This window comes from Balaenoptera physalus, assembly GCF_965194825.1.
Source record: "Balaenoptera physalus genome assembly, chromosome: 5".
Classification (NCBI taxonomy): Eukaryota; Metazoa; Chordata; class Mammalia; order Artiodactyla; family Balaenopteridae; genus Balaenoptera; species Balaenoptera physalus.
The window spans coordinates 33,495,332-33,515,029 of record NC_138884.1 but is presented as its reverse complement, the minus strand read 5'-3'; the positions used below and the strand labels follow the sequence as shown (position 1 = coordinate 33,515,029).

At 38.2% G+C, this 19,698-nt stretch overlaps 1 protein-coding gene and 1 long non-coding RNA gene across 7 annotated transcripts in view; one reads left to right on the top strand and one right to left on the bottom strand.

The window, feature by feature from the left end:
* The window catches only part of ARHGAP10 (Rho GTPase activating protein 10), a 319,062-nt gene that overhangs the window by 105,111 nt on the left and 194,253 nt on the right, over window positions 1-19,698 (bottom strand). For 5 of the 6 annotated variants that reach the window (XR_014264077.1, XM_082463359.1, XM_082463358.1 and 2 more), the window contains 2 exons: window positions 7,943-8,017; window positions 1,455-1,542 (listed from right to left, as the gene is read on the bottom strand). Coding sequence is in view for 5 of the 6 variants with exons in the window: in XM_082463359.1 (XP_082319485.1) it covers window positions 1,455-1,542; window positions 7,943-8,017 (163 nt within the window). In the remaining variant the exon portion in view is untranslated. The remainder of the gene's footprint in view (window positions 1-1,454; window positions 1,543-7,942; window positions 8,018-19,698) is intronic. The other variant, XM_082463357.1, reaches the window with a different exon arrangement.
* LOC309661646 overlaps window positions 1-19,698 on the top strand; it is a 73,766-nt gene that overhangs the window by 46,706 nt on the left and 7,362 nt on the right. The window lies entirely within an intron of this gene.

Genomic DNA, 19,698 nt, shown 5'->3' with positions numbered 1-19,698 from the left:
TGCAATAAATAAACCAACAAAAGCCGAATCTGAATCTAACGAAGCCTATAGATTTAACTATTAGCTTACAGGAAATATGACAGATACCAGAGAAACCTGAGGATACCACCAGCTATATCTAAAATGCGGAAAATTCTATTTTAAAAAATGACTCAGGTTCATCAACATATTAAATGCTGGGGGCGGGGGTTGGCGGGGTAGAGGGAGGGGACTGCACAAATGAAAAATGACTTAAAACATATCAACCAAATGAAATGTGCTGACACTGTTCAAATCCTGCAGGAATTCAAACAAACATTAAAATACGTTTTTGAAAAAAAAACCTATAAAAATGGAACACAGATTGAGTACTGGATCATACGCATTTTGTTAGGTATGATAATTATATTCTTTTTGTCTTTTCTATAACATCCTTTTTTGTAAGTCCTTATCTTTTTTGAGATATCCACTCAAGTATTTATGAGTGCAGCAATATGTTTTAGAAAATCTTTAAAGTATTATTCCAAAAAGTGACAGTAGAGAGACTAATGAAACAAGAAGTGTCGAATGTTGAAAACCGAAGAGCAGGATAATAGGCCCATGAGGAGTCATTATACTCATCTCTCCGCTTGTATAAATTTGAAATTTTTAAAATATACAAATTTTTTAAAACACAAAATATGTAATGTAAGTTGATTCTAATGTGCTTGTTGGAACCCAAAGAGTATTTACCTGAAAATCAATCCTGTGTGTTGGTTAAAAAGAACTGATGCTGGGGGAGCAGTGCCATTTGTCTGCCAGACAAAAAGCAAAGTCCCCAGCGGACCCACAGCCTAAGAAGTACAGTCGTGACTGTTTTCCATTCCTTTACTCCGTGTACTTGTCCTTCATCTAACCTCAAGCTTTGTGATCATTCATTTCCTTTCTTTTCTCAAGAAAGGTGAATGCTCAAAGAAATGCTGAACCTTTTCGAACTCTAATCCTATATACTTCCTATAGTAAATGTAAAACTCAAAGTTTATCTTAAAAAAAAAAAAACCTCATCAAGTAAACTTCTTTTCAAATCGCTCTGTATCTGTATGTCATCATTACAGGCCTTTAAGTTCACATGGTTTTACACTTAAAACTAAAACATTTTCATTTTAGTCCACAACATAAAGAAAAGATTCAATGAATGTAATAAACAGCCTTCTTCCTTACTGTTTCAGAGCCTTTAATTCCAAAAACTCACATCCACAACAGACTCTATTTCAAAACCTAAGTCTATTCCAGTTCTGTTCTGTTGCAATTTATCTATCAACTGATGTTCACTGACTATGTCCCACACTTCCTGGGACATCATTAGGTACCTCATAAATGTTCTCCTTTCTCATAAGCTTTGACTTTTGAGATGCATGTTCAGAGTCTGCATTTGATGTGTGTTAAACATCCCAACAGTCCGCTCTCCCCACGCCCCGCTACCGAGAGGAGCTCACCTCAAATACTGTTTCAGGGCACTTGTTATTGTCTTCACTTCCCAATCTATAGAATTCTCCAGGTCCACCTCATTGCAGGTTTTCACATCTGGTGAGCAAGCAAGGAAGAAAAAAATCATTCAAACCTTGACCAAATGGCTCATTTTTAAACAGCCAGACCACAAATACTGAATTCTGTGGTTTCCTATAAAAACATTACATACAATTTCTTATCATATTATAAGCCATATTCTTTTATCAGACATTTCTAGCACTTCAGAAAATCTGTAGTGAAGATCGAAGTAAAAGGATAAGGGTTGGGCTGGGAGTAGGGGAGAACTGGACAGAGCAGTTAAATATTCACAACTGCAAAGCATGTACAGCTATTATTATTACTACTGCTACTATTATTATAAGGTACTACTCAGTAGCCATGGCTTACAGCATGTGGCGTTTTGCAGTGTCTATATATTTGAACTTGTTTCAGGTGGCATGATTGCTATCACACTGTGTTATGACAGGGGAAACAGGCAGTACCCTTAATGGCAAAATCCCTATTAGAAGAACAAGAAGTCAGTGGGGGAAAGGGATGGTAAGTCTGGTCCCACACTTCTAAGGTTTATACTCATCATATTATCTTTCTGAAGACTAATACATGATCAACCAAAACAGAAATGACACATAAACTTAAAAAGTCTTTTATGGGTAATCTTTCACATTAACGTTACAATCTATACACTCATCCAAGAAATATTTACTAGAAGCCTCTATGTAACATTTCTGACATTCATTCTAAATTAGTTTTCTTTGTCCTAAAAGTACATTAATGATGCATTTCTTACAAATGCCCTTTCAAATATCTAGTAAACTCTAAAGAAGATGTAAAACAGGCACTAAAAAAAAGAAGAAGAAGAGTTGAAGGAGGAGGAGGAGGAGGGCAGCGCAATTAATTCTGAAAAGGAAAAAGTCAACCCTGGTTGAAATAAAAGGAAAGGATGGTGGGAAAGGCAAGCATTCTGAGTGTGGTGGCATCTCCGAGCCTTGTAAGGCTGGGCTACTGCACTTGGCTGTGACCTGGCAGCAGGGAGGAGAGCGCAGCAAGGGACCACACACCTGGGCTTAAATTCCGCCACAACCCTGACCAGCCTCGTCACCCCAACAAGTCAGTTCCAAACCTCTCTGAACTTCAGTTCTTCATGTGCACAACGGAGATAACGTACACGCTCTCGTGGAACTACTGAGAGCATCAAAGCAAATCAGGAATGTATGCAGATTTCCATAAATCATCAAATGAGTAGGTTATTACCACAGCTGAGTCACCAAAAGTATAAGCATTCAGTGGTGGTACCTACCCATGGGAGGGAGCAGTAAATGGCTTATGATGAAGGACATCAAACAATCAAGAGAAACTGGAGTGAGTTTCTACGCTCCAATCACACAAAGGAGAAAATAAGAGATTTGTGGAAAACACTTATTTCTCCCTCACTCCAGAATGATGTTTCAACTAAGACACCCCCCAAAAAACTAGTCGTATCAGGTATTTTTTCCCTCCCTTACACTGTATTTGTCTATATATGGAAGGAAACTTCTTGTTAGTATACCCTTTTCAAACTAAAGTTCAAAAAGAAAATCCTGTCCAAATGGGACCACCACGTTAAGTCATGCATGCCACTTAAAAAGTTTGAGGCTTCGGCATGGGAAAGGATGGGTGACAATGCAATGTTATTCTCAAACTTTTTGAAAATAAAGTAAAACAGGAGGTGATGGTTATTTCACATCCATAACATCAGATACATGAAGTCGATTACTCAAAAGTCTGGAAACTTTTCAAAGCACTTCAACAGCTCTTGATTACAGCAACTGACAGCAATATGCAATAAACTACAACAATGACAATTGACACTGATTACATTTTGATCGGTTCCTACAATTCAGAACTCATTTGTTACTGAGTTTGTCAGACAAGCCACAGATACATTCAAGAAATCAAATTAAGCACCCTGATTAAAGGTGCAATCCTTTATAACTAGGACTAAATAATTCTGTTCTAAAGGCTTTGCCAACCAATTACTGCAGTAACTGAATATTCTCTCTCTCATTAAGTCAATTATTCAAATCTCATACAAGTCAGATAACATTTTCAATCAACTTGCTACCAGCAAATCACCATTTTAAAATCCAGGAAGCTTCTAAAGGAAATCTTTTATTTTCAGCTTTTGACCAAATGATCATTCTATATTTTGAGAACCATAGTTTTTCTATGGAAAAATAAGCCATCCTTTGAATACATGGAATAAAAAGGAGCTGTCACGCGAGAAGCCAATGACTACATAATGTCTATGGTATTAATCCTCTATTAAATTTTCACTGTTTTCAAATAACTCAATCAACCCTAGCAGCTCTTAACAATCTGTGGATGCACTGGGACTAGGTAAATTTGTTAATAACTTATTTGGGATTCAATCTTAAAAATGCATTTAGAGTGTTCAATCAGAATATATGTTCTACTATAAATAAGGTAGAAATTCTGTTTCCTTTCTGGCCAAGGAACACTACACCTGGATTAGTTTAAAACCTAAACTAATGAACAGAGATACAAATAGTTGACTTTTTATTTGGGTAAATGCTTCATAATTCTATAACCAGTGGTCATTTTTTTGAAATCGGAAACTTTCAGCCCAGCCCAAAGTGCTGGCACCCTACTCGACACTGACTTGGGTCCTAGTCTAAAGTACTTGAAGACGCCCAGTGATTGAATGAGTTTGGAGAATATTCTTTATAATCCAAAATCAGAATCTTTTTCAGCTACATTAGTTTACTTTTTCCCTCAACCTTTGTGAAAAGTCCTACAAACAAAGTAAACATGGTAATATGTTTATAGTAAAACTCCCCTAAATTAGTCTGATTTCTGGCTTTCTATGGTTCTCTGTCTTAAAATAAATAAAATCATCCAGCTGTTTTTACAAATTGAATTTAGAAACAAACAGAAAATTCACCAGCACACACAAGCTACCACATTTTCCCAGCACTTTCCCTTCCCTGCTCTGATGCTTTCATTCCAAAGAAGAAGAAGGAAGAACACAGGACAATTCTAACTCAGCTGAGTTCCAACCTACCAATCGTGATAATTCGTCTGTTACATTGTCACCCCACTTACTAAAAAACCGTGACTCACCCAAAGACACCTCATCTGCTATTTCTCCCTGCCTTCCCCAACTGCTTCAAGTTTCTAATTAAAAAAAAAAAAAAAAAAAAACACTTCTACCAGACTATGTGTGCCCTCTGTTAGAGCAAAAAAAAAAAAGAAGGAAAAGAAAAACACCTGTAAAGGGAAGGAATGTAATTGCTCACTGGGGCATGTTCTTGTGGAACCTTAAGAAACTTGGTCCAAGGGAAAGCTAGGAGGCTGTTGGAAAATCCAGCAGACCGCTACTTTCTGCCCCCGGGATGGAAGATGACCAAGAAGGCAAACAACTCTCATCACCAGGGGAGGAAGGCAGCTGCCCACTCCTTTACCTGACCTGGACGAGTACAAATGGTGGTCAGCAGCCATTAGTACTTCACGTGTGGCGGAGAGGAGAGAAGAAAGGGGCAGGGGAGGAAGGGGAGCGAGAAAGGAATGGGGGAGGGGAAGCAGAAGAATAGGAAGGGGAAGGAGAAGAAGAACAGAGAGAAATATTTTTCTCTATTGTAATTTTAAATGTGAAGGTCGTGAAAACACACCCAACAGAGACACAAGTGAAGAAAACATGCAAGATATTAAGCATGCATCCCTCTCTTAGAAATCAACACAAACTTTTACACAGGAGTATTTAAAGAACGCTGAAAATATTTTAAATACAAAAATATTTTATGTAAAAATGGCAATAAAGGAAAAATAATAGCAAAGTAAATGGTTAGCTCTCAAGAACTAAAAAGAACCAAAGTAAACAGAAGTTCCTGTCAAAAAATATAAAACAACTTGGAACTTTATCTCAGATTTTTAAAAAGTTAGGTTATTTTTCATTTCTGCAAAGAAAAATGCATTCCAAACAAAAAGTACTTTGAAAAAATTCAAATTTGAAATAAACGTTATCTGGAAGAATCAAAATTTTAAAAAATAACTGCCTAAAAATGTTAAAACTTGGTAAATCTGGGGAAGGGGTATTATGGGAGTCTATTGTACTATTTACTTGCAATTTTTCTGCAGGCTAGAGATTATTTCAAAATAAAAAATTTTGTTTTTTAAAAGTAAATAAATAATTTTTAAAAAATAACTCCTAGTACCACAAATGGGCAAAATTATCAGAATTAATTATCTACTAGAGGGAAAAAAATAGATTGGTACAAAAGAGCAAAATTAAAAATCTGGCAGACTCCCCCAATTTTTTTCTCTTAAACATATATAACTTTGAAACAATGTAGAGAGGTTGGGAAATGTAGAAAATGAATATCTACAGGACAGTGTATACACAACTATTCAGAAACTCAAATTCTTTTTTTGGAAGAGGTATAAATTAGTTCAATTTGAACACTTGCTGAATCAGGAAGAAAGGAAAGAAACATCTTAAAGTAATCTTAAATTCATTAGGAAATAGTGAATAGATCTCTTTCATTAAGAGCTAAAGTTTGAGCTGGTAACATAAAGTAACAAGAAAATGATATTAATGCTAATAATAATCCAAAGTTTGTGATTGACCATCTTAAATTCACACTAGGAATTATTTAGAGATGAAGTAAAATTAATTTATCCTGTGCTGTTCCCTTAAATGCATTACTTAATAAGAAAACAATAAGTCAGTATCTTTCCCTTGTGTCAATTCTCTAATTTCCTCTGATTGCAGAATGGTATTACTGAAAACACAGCATTTCTTTTTGCCAGCAGCTTAACTGAGGTTGTGTCATGCTTGTGTCCTGGACTTCTCTACGCTGAGCCTCACGGAAAGTGAAAACAGTTTTCCAGGTCATGAATTTTTGAGGGTTTAGATATTTTAAACACCTTGCAAGTTCAGAACTGTCTTGGGACATTTCCCATGAGCAGAGGAAAGTACCACCCAAGTCCAGGGATGCTGATGATCATATGGTTTTTATGAGTTCAAGAACAAATTTGGAGACAGCTTAACACCTCAAGGTGACCACAGGGACACCTGCTTGTTTGAGCTGCCCTTGAACATGAATGAGAAGATAATAAAATAAAGCTAGGATCCTTATAACCAATTCACTGCCAAGTGTGCCTTTCAGCCAAATCTCCCTTTCTGATACCAACAGAGTCTTCCAGTTCTAATCACCATAACACCATCTTGGAAATGAGAGTAGTGTTTCTAATTTTAAAATTAACTAAAAGCAGATGCTGTCATCCCATTAAACTCTGCCAGCTGCTACTGAACCACTGGCAACCTGAGTCTATTTAATTTGGAGCCCACTAATGGTAAAAAGGAAAATCTGACTGCCAAAATTGCATACCCAAGTTAAACCAGAGAGGCAGAAAATGAAAACAACTCATGAAAGTGAATGTATTCTAATAAGGCTCTCCAAGTCATGACGAGGCATTTTTCCTGTGGTTAATAAGCTAAGAAAAGAGTTGTTGCTTATTAAATCCTGAATTCAAACGCAGCCAAACAAGCAACGCTATCCGTAACATCCCGGCTGATTTTATTCATCTCGGTTTATGCTTCCTCAAAGTAAGTCTTTGCAACAATGCTTTAAGATGCAGACGGGTTTAAGTGCACTGACAGAATACCTGAGGGCACTGTTAATATTGATTAATTAAAGGGAGATATCAAATAAATTAATACTTAGCAAGGTCATAATGACAGATCGGTTTGACACACAGGCCCTCAAGCCTGATGAGTTATCTTCACCCCCCCAGGAGGCAGCCTGCTCTGGGGTCATGGGGGGTGGAGGAGCAGGGTCTCTTACAGGGCTCTGAGCTGACAGCAGAGTGTAATGTAAAAGCGCTTTGTCATTCACATAACGTCTGGGGTAATGAAATGAATTCACTTTCTGGCTTCCTCTTGTCTGCGATGCCAAAGAACACTGTGTTATCAGCACAGATGGAGCAGGCATGGTTCTGGAGAACAGCCTGGTGCAAACTACAAACAAGCCACTGTGCATACCAATGAATCCCTGAGAATCAGACCCTTGCTGTTGAGTGACAGTTGTGGACGCTCCAGAAAAATGAGCGAGTCCCAGTGGTCTTGTGCAACCAAATGTACTGTCAAACTTTGGACGGGCAATTTGAAAGCCACGCAAATCACAGAGGGCTGGCTGCTACTCCCCTGGGAGAAGCAAGCAGGAGAAGACGTTCACCCATCAGCTGCCTTCTTTCCTTCCTCCATTTCTTAGTAAGGGGGACCTGAGCAAACACTAACTGACTTCTCTGAGCCACCTGTCTCTGCTCAGGAGAAAAGGACTCCAAGACAGCAGAAGAAAAGAATGGATTCCCAAGTTACGTTACTATGAACACTGAGTTGCAAAGACAACGAACATAAACAAACAATGCATGGAAAATGATTAGAAAAGAGGCATACCCATCAACATACTCAGAAGTCTCTGGACCTTTGAACTCACCCCCACAACTCTGTACAATCCTTGGTCGTTTATACCTATTGGAAGAGACGAAATGTTAGCAAATACGAGACAGTCAAATCTGAAAAGCTGTCAACAAACAGTGGCACTCAGAATCCTTGCTAACTCACATTAGCAGCATTCCTGTTGCCTATAAAAACAATGTTTGACAAAAGTGAGTGTTTACCAACTTGCCTTAGCAGCTTGGTATTCATGAGTTACGGCTGGAAGATAATCTCATAAAACACTGTTCCAGGAGGACAAAATGGAAGGAGTCAGTGGTTATGAAAAAAAAGTTGATTAAGTAGTACTCACTCATACCAATGCAATTTGTAAAGATGCACGGCACCTTTCGTGTTTCTTATGTTTACCTATTCTTGAGATTTTTCTTGAAAAGTTTTAGCCTTTTAAAAATGATATGGTGCTGATTAGTACACAGGAAGAAACCGTTGTTTGGATGATTCTTGAAGACCATGGAAACCACTCACTCAAAAGTAAAGCAAAACTTGTTTTGTTTGGGGTTTTTTTAAGAGCCATTACATGCATCATCCAGTGAGAAGCATTAAGACTCCAAATGAGATCAGAGGCTGTTTCACTGTGCTGCCTTTTATTTCTTTCTCTTCACTCAGTTTCAAGCTTCTGAAATGTCCTATTCGTCTGTTATTTGCTGAATTGTGGCCCCCAAAATTCATATGTTGAAGTCCTAACCCCCAGTATCTCAGAAGGTGACTGTTTTTAGAACTAAGGTCTTTAAAAGAAGTGGTTAAGTTAAAACAAGGTCATGAGGGTGGGCCCTAATCCAATATGACCGGTATCCTTATAAGCAGAGATCAGGCCACAGATGCAAACAGAAGGAAGACAGTGTGAAAACACAGAGAGAAGATGGCCATCCACAAGCCATGGAGAGGGGCCCTCAGAAGAAACCAGCCCTGTTGACACCCTGTCTTGGATCTCTAGCCCCGAGAACTGTGCGAAAATAAACTTCTGTTGCTTAAGTCACCCAGTCTGTGGTACTTGATTATGGCAGCCCCAGCAAACAGACACACCTTCTCTCTCGATTGTCTCTAGAGAGCTCAAAGGCCCAGAAGAGCAAAGGCTGGCCCTTCAGCCTACACAAGACTATTCAGAAGGCTCAAGAACCAAAGTAGCAGAGAGGCACCTTCATGATGGGAAACACTGACTCCAAGAGCAGAGAAAAATGCAGGTCAGCCCTGCCAGGAGTTGGGAAAAAAAGAAACTGTCAAGAAACACAAAAATCAGAGCTTGAGCCTGCTGGAGGAGAAAAGACCAGCCAGAGCTCACTCCTTCCGTCTCCTACAGGCTAGAAGACCATGTCCAGAGAATTTTAAATACCAGAGGATTTTTTTCAATACTACTCTATTTAAGAAACCTAAAATAGTGGCCTCAAAGCCAGAAGCCAAAAGAGCAAGTCATATTCTGCAAACAAACGTACCCTATGAGAAGTGCCCGATATACAAAGAGAAATGAAATAAGAATGTTACTTCAGCAATAATCATCACTCTGTGCTGGTAATTACTATCAGATAATAGATCAAGTTCAAATTCATCAACCCGAGAGAAGGAGAGTTAATTGCTAATGCATAATGAAAGGTACAAGGGGGGAACTAATGCTACTCAACACAGTTTTTCCTTTTTTAACATGAAATTTAAATAAACCTACTATAAAAGCAGCTTGGAAACGGCACATAGAACACATACACTCAAGTCATGTAGGATTTACTGTTTCTTGTTACATTGTCCTTAAAAGCTCTGGACTAAGGACTTGGGACAAATTTTACATCTATGAACACACACATGACATATAAAAGACATCATATAAACAGATCTGAAGAATATAAACCAATCAACATGCCAAGTCATACGATTCGTATATCCTCTCCAACTTCTCTTCGAAATTTCCCCTTTCAGCCAAAGGGATCACTATTTCTCATCACCAAGTATTAGAATTTTGAAAATTTTCTTTGACTTCCTGTCACTTTCCAAATGCAACAGATCGCAATCTCTGCATTTTCTTCACACTTTAGACTAATCTCTGCTTCTTCAACACGGCCTCGAATTTGATGCCTGCATGTTGAGCATCCCTACAGGGACGTACACACAACCAGAATCCATTCTGAACAACATCATTTTTTCTACTTTCTATTTTTCAAGCCACTTTGATTACCTTAGGCCTCTCCCATCCCCATTTAAAAGTCATCAGATCCAATCCAAATTCCTCAGCTGAAGAAGCATGTAAGGCACAGACACATAACTCCCCATAAGGGGTCCCACCTCACCTGCCCACATTTATTGCAGAGTATTCGTCTTCAATCAGAGCAGACCCCTGACTACCAAATTCATCCTCTCCTCAGGCACAAGTCTCCTCTGACGGGGAATTTCTTCCCCTTCTCTTCATTAATAACTCATCTGCCAAATATTTATTCATCAAATACATGGCAGGTGTGATTCTAGTTGCCCAGGAGGCGACAGTGAGCAAGATGAAGTCCCATCCAGACCTTCAAATCAGAAAAAAATCCCACCTTTTCTGTCACCACCCACAGTGATATTCCCTTTTATTAAAATTTTTATCTGTTTTGAACTTATATATTCTTTTTTCACCATTTTTTCTACTGAAGCATAGTAAGTTTACCATGTTGTGTTAGTTTCAACTGTACGGCAAAGTGATTCAGCTATACATATCTGTGTGAGTATATATGTGTCTATATATATTCTTTTTCAGATTCTTTTCCGTTATAGGTTATTACAAGATATTGACTATAGTTCGCTGTGCTCCACAGTAGGTCCTTGTTGTTTACCTAATTTATATACAGCAGTGTGTATCTGTTAATCCCAGACTCCTAATGTATCTCCCCCACCACCGCCACTATCCCCTTTGGTAACCGTAAGTTTGTTTCTATGTCTATGAGTCTGTTTCTGTTTTTGTAAATAACTTCATTTGTATCATATTTTAGATTCCACATATAAGTGATATTATATGATACTTGTCTTTGTCTGACTTGCTTCATTTAGTATGATAATCTCTAGGTCTATCCGTGTTGCTGTAAATGGCATTATTTCATTCTTTTTTATGTCTGAGTAATATTCCATTGCATATATATGTGTGTATATATATACACACCACATCTTATCCATTCATCTGTCGATGACATTTAAATTGCTTCCATGTCTTGGCTACTATAAACAGTGCTGCTATGAACCTTGGGGTGCAGGCATCTTTTTGAATTAGAGTCTTTGTCTTTTCCAGATATATGCCTGGGAGTGGGATTGCAGGATCATATGGTAGCACTATTTTTAGTTTTTTTAAGGAAACTCCATCCTGTTCTCCATAGTGGGTGCACCAATTTACATTCCCACCAACAATGTAGGAGGGTTCCTTTTTCTCCACACCCTCTGATATTCCCTTTTTCTGAACGTGACTCGTAATTATTTTCTTTAACACCTGATCACATTTTAAAACAAGCCCACATTCTGCTATTCACAGTTGCCAAAATCAAAAATCTGAATGCCTGACCTGACATCAGGTTATTTAGGTCTGTATTTTTCCCCACTCAGCATGAATATTCATATGTCACTATGTTAAAAATAGTTTCCACACCAAACCTATCTGAAGAGGTTAAATATGGGACAGTATATGTCCCATATTGCCTTTGCTCAAACACGTCCACCTCAGAATTTTCAGATTAAGAATTGTGGACCCCAGGACTTCCCTGGTGGTCCAGTGGTAAAGGATCCACCTTCCAGTGCAGGAGATGTGGGTTCGATCCCTGGTCGGGATCCCACATGCCGCGGGACAGCTAACTAAGCTCACGTGCCACAACTACTGAGCTTGCGTGCCTCAACAAGAGAGCCCGCATGCTGCAACCAAGACCTGATGCAGCCAAAAAATAAAAAATAAAAATAAATAAATTGTTAAAGAAAAAAAAGAATTGCGGACCTGTGTTCTTCCTTTTCTCCCCAAATACACAGAGATATTACCTGGAAAGATATTAGGTTAACTTTGATTTGGGCTTTTTTCATTTGTTTATTTTTAATAGCTATCACAGTGCCTTGCATAGAATAGTTGAGTATAGAATAGGTATAGCTAGGTTGATTTGACTTGAAATTATTTTAGAACTACAGATACAGATTGGACTTGGTCCAAACCAGACATTACACTTAGGAACTAAAAACTTAAATATCCAAGGTATTAATAAACAAAACGAAAAGACAACCCTCAGAATGGGAGAAAATATTTGCAAATGAAGCAACTGACAAGGGATTAATCTCCAAAATATACAAATAGCTCATGAAGCTCAATATCAAAAAAACAAACAGGGCTTCCCTGGTGGCGCAGTGGTTGAGAATCTGCCTGCCAATGCGGGGGACACGGGTTCGTGCCCTGGTCTGGGAGGATCCCACATGCCGCAGAGCAACTAGGCCCATGAGCCACAACTACTGAGCCTGCGCATCTGGAGCCTGTGCTCCGCAACAAGAGAGGCCGCGATAGTGAGAGGCCCGCGCACCGCGATGAAGAGTGGCCCCCACTTGCCACAACTAGAGAAAGCCCTTGCACAGAAACGAAGACCCAACACAGCCATAAATAAATAAATAAATAAATAAATAAATAAATAAATAAATAAATAAAATTTTTAAAAAAAGAAAAAAAGCTTTAAAAAAACAAACAACCCAATCAAAAAATGGGCAGATCTAAATAAACATTTCTCCAAAGAAGACATACAGATGGCTAAAAGCACATGAAAAGATGCTCAACATCACTAATTATTTGAAAAATGCAAATCAAAACTACAGTGAGGTATCACCTCACACCAATCAGAATGGCCAACATCAAAAAAATCTACAAACAATAAATGCTGGAGAGGGTGTGGAGAAGAGGGAACCCTCCTACGCTGTTGGTGGGAATGTAAACTGGTACAGCCACTATGGAGAACAGTATGGAGGTTCCTTAAACAACTAAAAATAGAACCACCATATGATCCTGCAATCCCAGTCCTGGGCATATATCCGGAGAAAACCACAATTTGAAAAGATACATGCACCCCAATGTTCAAGGCAGCACTATTTACAATAGCCAGGACATGGAAGCAACCTAAATGTCCATTGACAGAGGAATGGATAAAGATGTAGTAATATGTACAATGGAATATTACTCAGCCATAAAAAAAGAACGAAATAATGCCATTTGCAGCAACATGGATGGACCTAGAGATTGTCATAATGAGTGAAGTAAGTCAAGATGACTACCATATGATATCACTTATATGTGGAATCTAAAAAAAGGGTACAAATGAACTTATCTACAAAACAGAAACAGAGTTACAGATGTAGAAAACAAACTATGGTTACCAGTGGGTAAGATGGTGGGGAGGGGGGATAAATTGGAAGATTGGGACTGACATATACACACTATTACATATAAAATAGATAACTAAAAAGGACCTACTGTACAGCACAGGGAGCTCTACTCAATACTCTGTAATGGCCTATATGGGAAAATAATCTAAAAAAGAGTGGCTAAATTTATAACTGAATCTCTTTGCTATACACCTGAAACACAGCATTATAAATCGACTATACTCTCATAAAATTTTTTTTTTAAAAATCCAAAGTATTAAAACTTTTTCGGCATATCAAAGCTTACTGACAGGTATCATTACCACAGTACTTTCTAGCTTTTAACAAAAATCTATAATCGGGTCAAAGTGTTTATAGGCCCAAGGATTTTTTTTTCTTTTAATTTGTAAGATTGGTTCTGTTCGGCAGTAAAGGCAAGGTAAGTGCTCTCAAGTTCACTGACGAACAGCTGATGACAGTTGTCCCTGGGCAAAGCGGCCAAGGTGAAATCAAACGTGCCTTCCTTCCCACCACCTGCCTCCTCCAATCTCACACAGTGCTGTCACTAAGCACTGCCCACATCTTCCTTGAGGGGAGGGGCGAGAAGTAGGTATGAGTCAGGTTTCATCATCCTCTCTGCCTCACTGTTTCCTTCTCCAAACCCAACTGATGCTACCAGACCCAGAGGGTCCTTTCAGCTCCAGAAAACACCTGCCTGGAACTCAGGAACCCCAGTGGGCAACCAGAGGTCCTTGTAGGTGGGCTGGAGAATCAAAAGAGAAAAGAAGATACTTTGAGACAATAAAAAAAAAAAAGTACAAGGGAAAAAAAAAAGTTTTAGAGGGTTGATAAATTCCATTAAACAAAAGAAGTGGAGGTAAATGCTGGAGGGACTCAACTGACAAGTCAATGAACTAAGAAGAAAACACAGTGGCATTTGGAGTTAAGGAAGCAGAAGAGAGAAGACAGGTAATTAAAACTCGCACGCAGGAAAGGCAAACAGGGAGAAGAAGAATATAAAATGAAAGAAAGGAGAAGTTGGGAAGAAGTGAGAAGATAACAGGCTAGAAATTATATCACACTTAATTTCCTGTTAATTTCATAAAAAGTATTGAGGACTTACTATATTTTAGGCACTGAGGTACAATAAAGTGAACACATAGGGTAAAATTAAAAAGAGAATTAAAATGAAAACAGAGAACAACTTGGGACTAATCCAGCCAGAAAGTCTTTTGTTTAGGAAAGAACATTTTTGGCTTCAGGAGCAGATTCTGTGCCTGAGGGCACGTGGTATACATTTAACAAAGAAATTGAATAAACTAATAAATAAACTGAATCAGTAATTGATAAGTTGATGATTGGTTAGTAAAGAGATGTGGAAAGAAAATGAAGAGACAAAAAAGATTATTTATAGCTACAAAAAATAATACAACATTATAAATCAACTATACTCCAATATGAAATTTTTAAAAAAATTTTTTAAAAGAAAAAAAATAGATATAACAGTATAAAAAAGTGAGGCTCAAACTGGAACATCAACACTTTTGATGGTAACAGGCATAAGATTATTGCAAAAAACTTTCCAGGTGTATGATTCTACAGAATAAATGATCAGATTCCAGGGGTCTATAAACTAACATTCATTCAGTTCTCATCTAGTAACCAGCAAAGTGCTTGGTGTGAACTGAGATATTTGATCAATATTTGCAGAGGAAGTGAAATGTTTATTTGCATTTGTGCATGTTGACAACAGGGGTGAAAGGTCATTAATGTTCATGTTCACATTTACATCAAAAGTCTGCAATGTGTCATTATTAATGAGGCACACGTGCATATACAAACATGGACATGCAGAAGTACAAATAAAGGTTTACACATCTCACCGGCACTGCAAAGACAAACTCCCCTGTTGGCTATGTAATGAATACAAATATTCATGCATGTATGTGTGTGTATAATAATTTTAAATATGTTTGATAATTATATCTTATATATCTTGAAAGATTCTTGAAAATAAAAGGGAAAGAGTATCATATGTAAAATGATTAGGAAAAATCTGTGAGGAAATACCTAGCAACAAGGCTTAAGAATGCTATGCTATATCGCTAATTATTAGAGAAATGCAAATCGACACACAATGAGGCATCACCTCACACCAGTCAGAATGGCCATCATCCACAAGTCTACAAATAAGAAGTGCTGAAGAGGGTGTAGGGAACAAGGAACCCTCCAACACTATTGGTGGGAATGTAAATTGGTGCACCCACTATGGAGAACAGTATGGAGGTTTCTCAAAAAACTAGAGTTGCCATATGATCCAGCAATCCCACTCCTGGGTATATATCGGAGAAAACTCTAATTCGAAAAGATACATGCATCCCAATGTTCACGGCAGCACTGTTTACAATAGCCAAGACATGGAAGCAGCCTAAATGTCCATCAACAGATGAATGGACAAAGAAGATGTGTTATACACTCATATACACACACAATGGAATATTATTCAGACATAAAAAGGAATGAAATAATGCCATCTGCAGCAACATGGATGGACCTAGAGATTATCATACTAAGTGAAGTCAGAGAAAGACAAATATCATGTGATATTGCTTATATGTGGAATCTTTAAAAATGATGCAAATTAACTTATTTACAAGACAGAAACAGACTCAGAAACATGGAAAATAAACTTTAGGTTACCGAACGAGAAAGTGAGGGGGGAGGGATAAATTAGGAGTTTGAGATTAACATATACACAGTACAATAGATAAAATAGATAATCAACAAGGGCCTACTGTATAGCACAGGGAACTATATTCAATATCTTGTAATAACCTATAACGGAAAAGAATCTGAAAAAGATATATATAGATATATATATATATATAACTGACTCACTTTGCTGTACACCTGCAACTAACACGACATTGTAAATCAACTATACTTCAATTTTTTAAAAAAAGAAAGAGATACTATAAAAGTCATTCAAAGAAAAGCAATGAAGAGACTCATGAATATTGTTTCAGATCATAGGTGAATTACAAAAACTTGGTAATGCGTTCCTTTCTTACATTTATAACTAACCCTCAATAAGCACTATGCTTATATGTCTGTGTAAGTATAGTAAACACTTTCCAGTCCATCCACTACACTGAGTTACATAAAAATAAACAGGTTCATACACAAAGATACCCTTCCAAGATACAGGGTGATCCATAATATTTTAAGGTTCTGTCAAAAACACATGTTTATATTAAATTAGTTTTAAATGTAAGCACATAGAACCAAGAATGATTCACTCTTCCATCAAAGGGACCTACCATTCAACATCATAAATTTAAGATGCTCTATATATAAAGTTGTAGAATTCTAAACCTTTAGAAGAAGAATGCATTATTTTTAACACTTACAATGTATTAAATACTGCAAAAGGCAGTGTAAGAGACCATTTCTAAGCACTGGGACAGTTAGAAGATTACCTATAGCTTTACAAAGACGAGAAGCTCAAAATGATACTGAGTAACATTTTAACCTTTCTAGATCTTGGTTCCCTCATTTAAAAAAAAAAACAACAACCACAGACAAAAACAAAACATATCCTGGAAATAGAAATTTGTTAAGGTTATAAGATACAAACTATTACAAATTAAGGTTATGGAGATTCTGGAAGCTTCCAGCTCTCCCCTCTCCCAGTTGTTACTGGCAAGTTACTCAATACGTCTCAACTTCTTTATCTGAAAAATGAGGTTAATGATGGAATGGGGTTGTTGTGAAAATTAAAGGAGATAATGTTTATAAAGCATTTGCATGAGCCTTACATAACAAGCACTCATGAAAATCTTTTTAACTGTAGCATAAAATCAAGATTAATATCAAAACACCTTGGCAAAATACATATAAAAGTCACCCTAACCAAGGCATGTAGTCTACAGCCAACTGTCATAAAATAAAGCATATGTTGGGAAGACAGTCAAAGTTTATTTAATACGAATGACTCATGGAAAATATAAAATTCCTGTTCACCAATAACATTTGGAATTTCTCCCCTGGATGATAATTATTTGGGCGGCAGATAGAAAAGCATTACAGACAGCTACTATCTGCCAGGAACTGATCTGCATTTTCCTTTCCTATGAAGTCTTGCTTCCACTTTCATGTTGGCTTTCCCCTACTCTTTTCATATAAATCCATTTCTGGGCTAGGATCAAGAGCCTCCCTACCAGCAGGCACCTAGAGGAGAGGTCTCATGATTTCATTCACGTGTTCTTTTCACACCCAGACCAACCCAAGGCTGAGCTCAGAAACCTGCCAGCTTGGCACTCCCGAGGCTGGCCGTCACGTGCATGTCCATTCCAGCAGGAGTGAGAAATACCCAAAAAAAGGACAAGGCAAATATCCAATTCCAGGTCCAAGCCATAATTTCTGGACTCTTCAGACACATCTAGGCCTGACTCTAAGTCTCCTCCTCTCAAATCCAAGTCTCAAATATAAAGAGTGTTTGGTTTATTAAGGGCTACCTTTGTATTAGGGTCCAAATGGACTATAGTATATTCCCAGTACCCCGTGTGGCTGGCCTCATCTCCAGTTTCTAGCCAGCACAAGGGAAAGCATTTTTGCTTCAGACCAGACAACCCCTAGACTTGCTGTTATTCCTTGTACAACCACCAAGCCAGCAGGCAGGAGGCCTAGGGAAGGGCAGGAGGAAGCTGCAAAATAACAGGGAGTTTCCTCTCTCACTAGAAACACTCGGGGTCCCAAACTCTCCCCAGGTGTTGGATGTCTAGCTGTCCCAGGTCTAAGAGATCTAGCTCTGACTTATTCAATGTGCCCTTCCATCTTTCCTCACAGTGTGAACCTTGGGGAAAGAAGCATCTCACAGCCTCTGGACCTTCTGGCAGAATTCAGCATCCCTATCACCACTAAGTTGCTCGGTCACCCAACTCTTCATCTCATTTTACTTCTATCGCCACAGAGTAATTCTAAGAATCGAAGACCAGCATTCAAATCCCAGCTCTGCCACTTTCAACTTGTCTCTTGAGCCTAATATATGCACCTAAGCCTAATAAAGAAGATATATCTGCTCAACTGCCTACTGAGTTTTGTAGAGATTGGGTGAACTAGAGTACACAAAATACTCGGAAAATGTAAACTGCCATTTATTTGAATTTTAAACATTGTCAGATGCAGGTTCCACACTGACATGAGGTCTGCCACTGAGAGACTTTCCAGGGCGTTGCAGAGATTCTCAGCAAAGGGGACACATCTTCCTCGGGTTGATGGTACACCCTCAGGGGTCCATGATGGAGCCGGTCTGGAAAGAGGGCAGGTGTAACTTCAGAATGGCTTCATCCCAGATCGAGATGAGCACTTCAGAGAGTGATACTCAAATCTTCCCTCCCCACTTCCCTTTCCTATTGTCTATAGTTTCAAACCTCCTCTGTTACTTAAACATTTGTCTTCTGAAAAGATGCTCGACATCACTATTAGAGAAATGCAAGTCAAAACTACAATAAGATATCACCTCACACCAGTCAGAATGGCCATCATCAAAAAGTCTACAAACAGTAAATGCTGGAGAGGGTGTGGAGAAAAGGGAACCCTACACTGTGAGTGGGAATGTAAATTGGTGCAGCCACTATGGAAAACACTATGGAGGTTTCTTAAAAAACTAAAAATGGAGTTACCAAATGATCCAGCAATCCCATTCTTGGGCATATATCCAGAGAAAACCATAATCCAAAAGGATACATGCACCCCAGTGTTCACTGCACCACTGTTTACATAGCCAAGACATGGAAGCAACGTAAATGTCCATCAGCAGATGAATGGATAAAGAAGATGTGGTACAGGGACTTCCCTAGCAGTCCAGTGGTTAAGACTCTGAACTCCCAATGCAGGGGGCATGGGTTCGATTCCTGGTCGGGGAACTAAGGATCCCACATGCCATGCAGTGTGGCCAAAAAATTAAAAAAAAAAAAAAAAAAGAAGAAGATGTGGTACATATATACAATAGAATATTACTTAGCCATAAAAAAGAATGAAATAATGCCATTTGCAGCAACATGGATGGACCTAGAGATTATTATACTAAGTGAAGTAAGTCACACAGAGAAAGGCAAATATCATATGATATTACTCACATGTGGAATCTAATTTTTTACAAATGAACTTATTTACAAAACAGAAACAGACTTACAGTTATCGAAAACAAACTCATGGCTACCAAAGGGGAAACGGGGTCAGGGAGGGGGATAAATCAGGAGCTTGGGATGAACACACACACTACTATATCTAAGACAGGTAATCAACAAGGACCTACTGTATGGCACAGGGAACCCTACTCAATATTCTGTAATAACCTATATGAG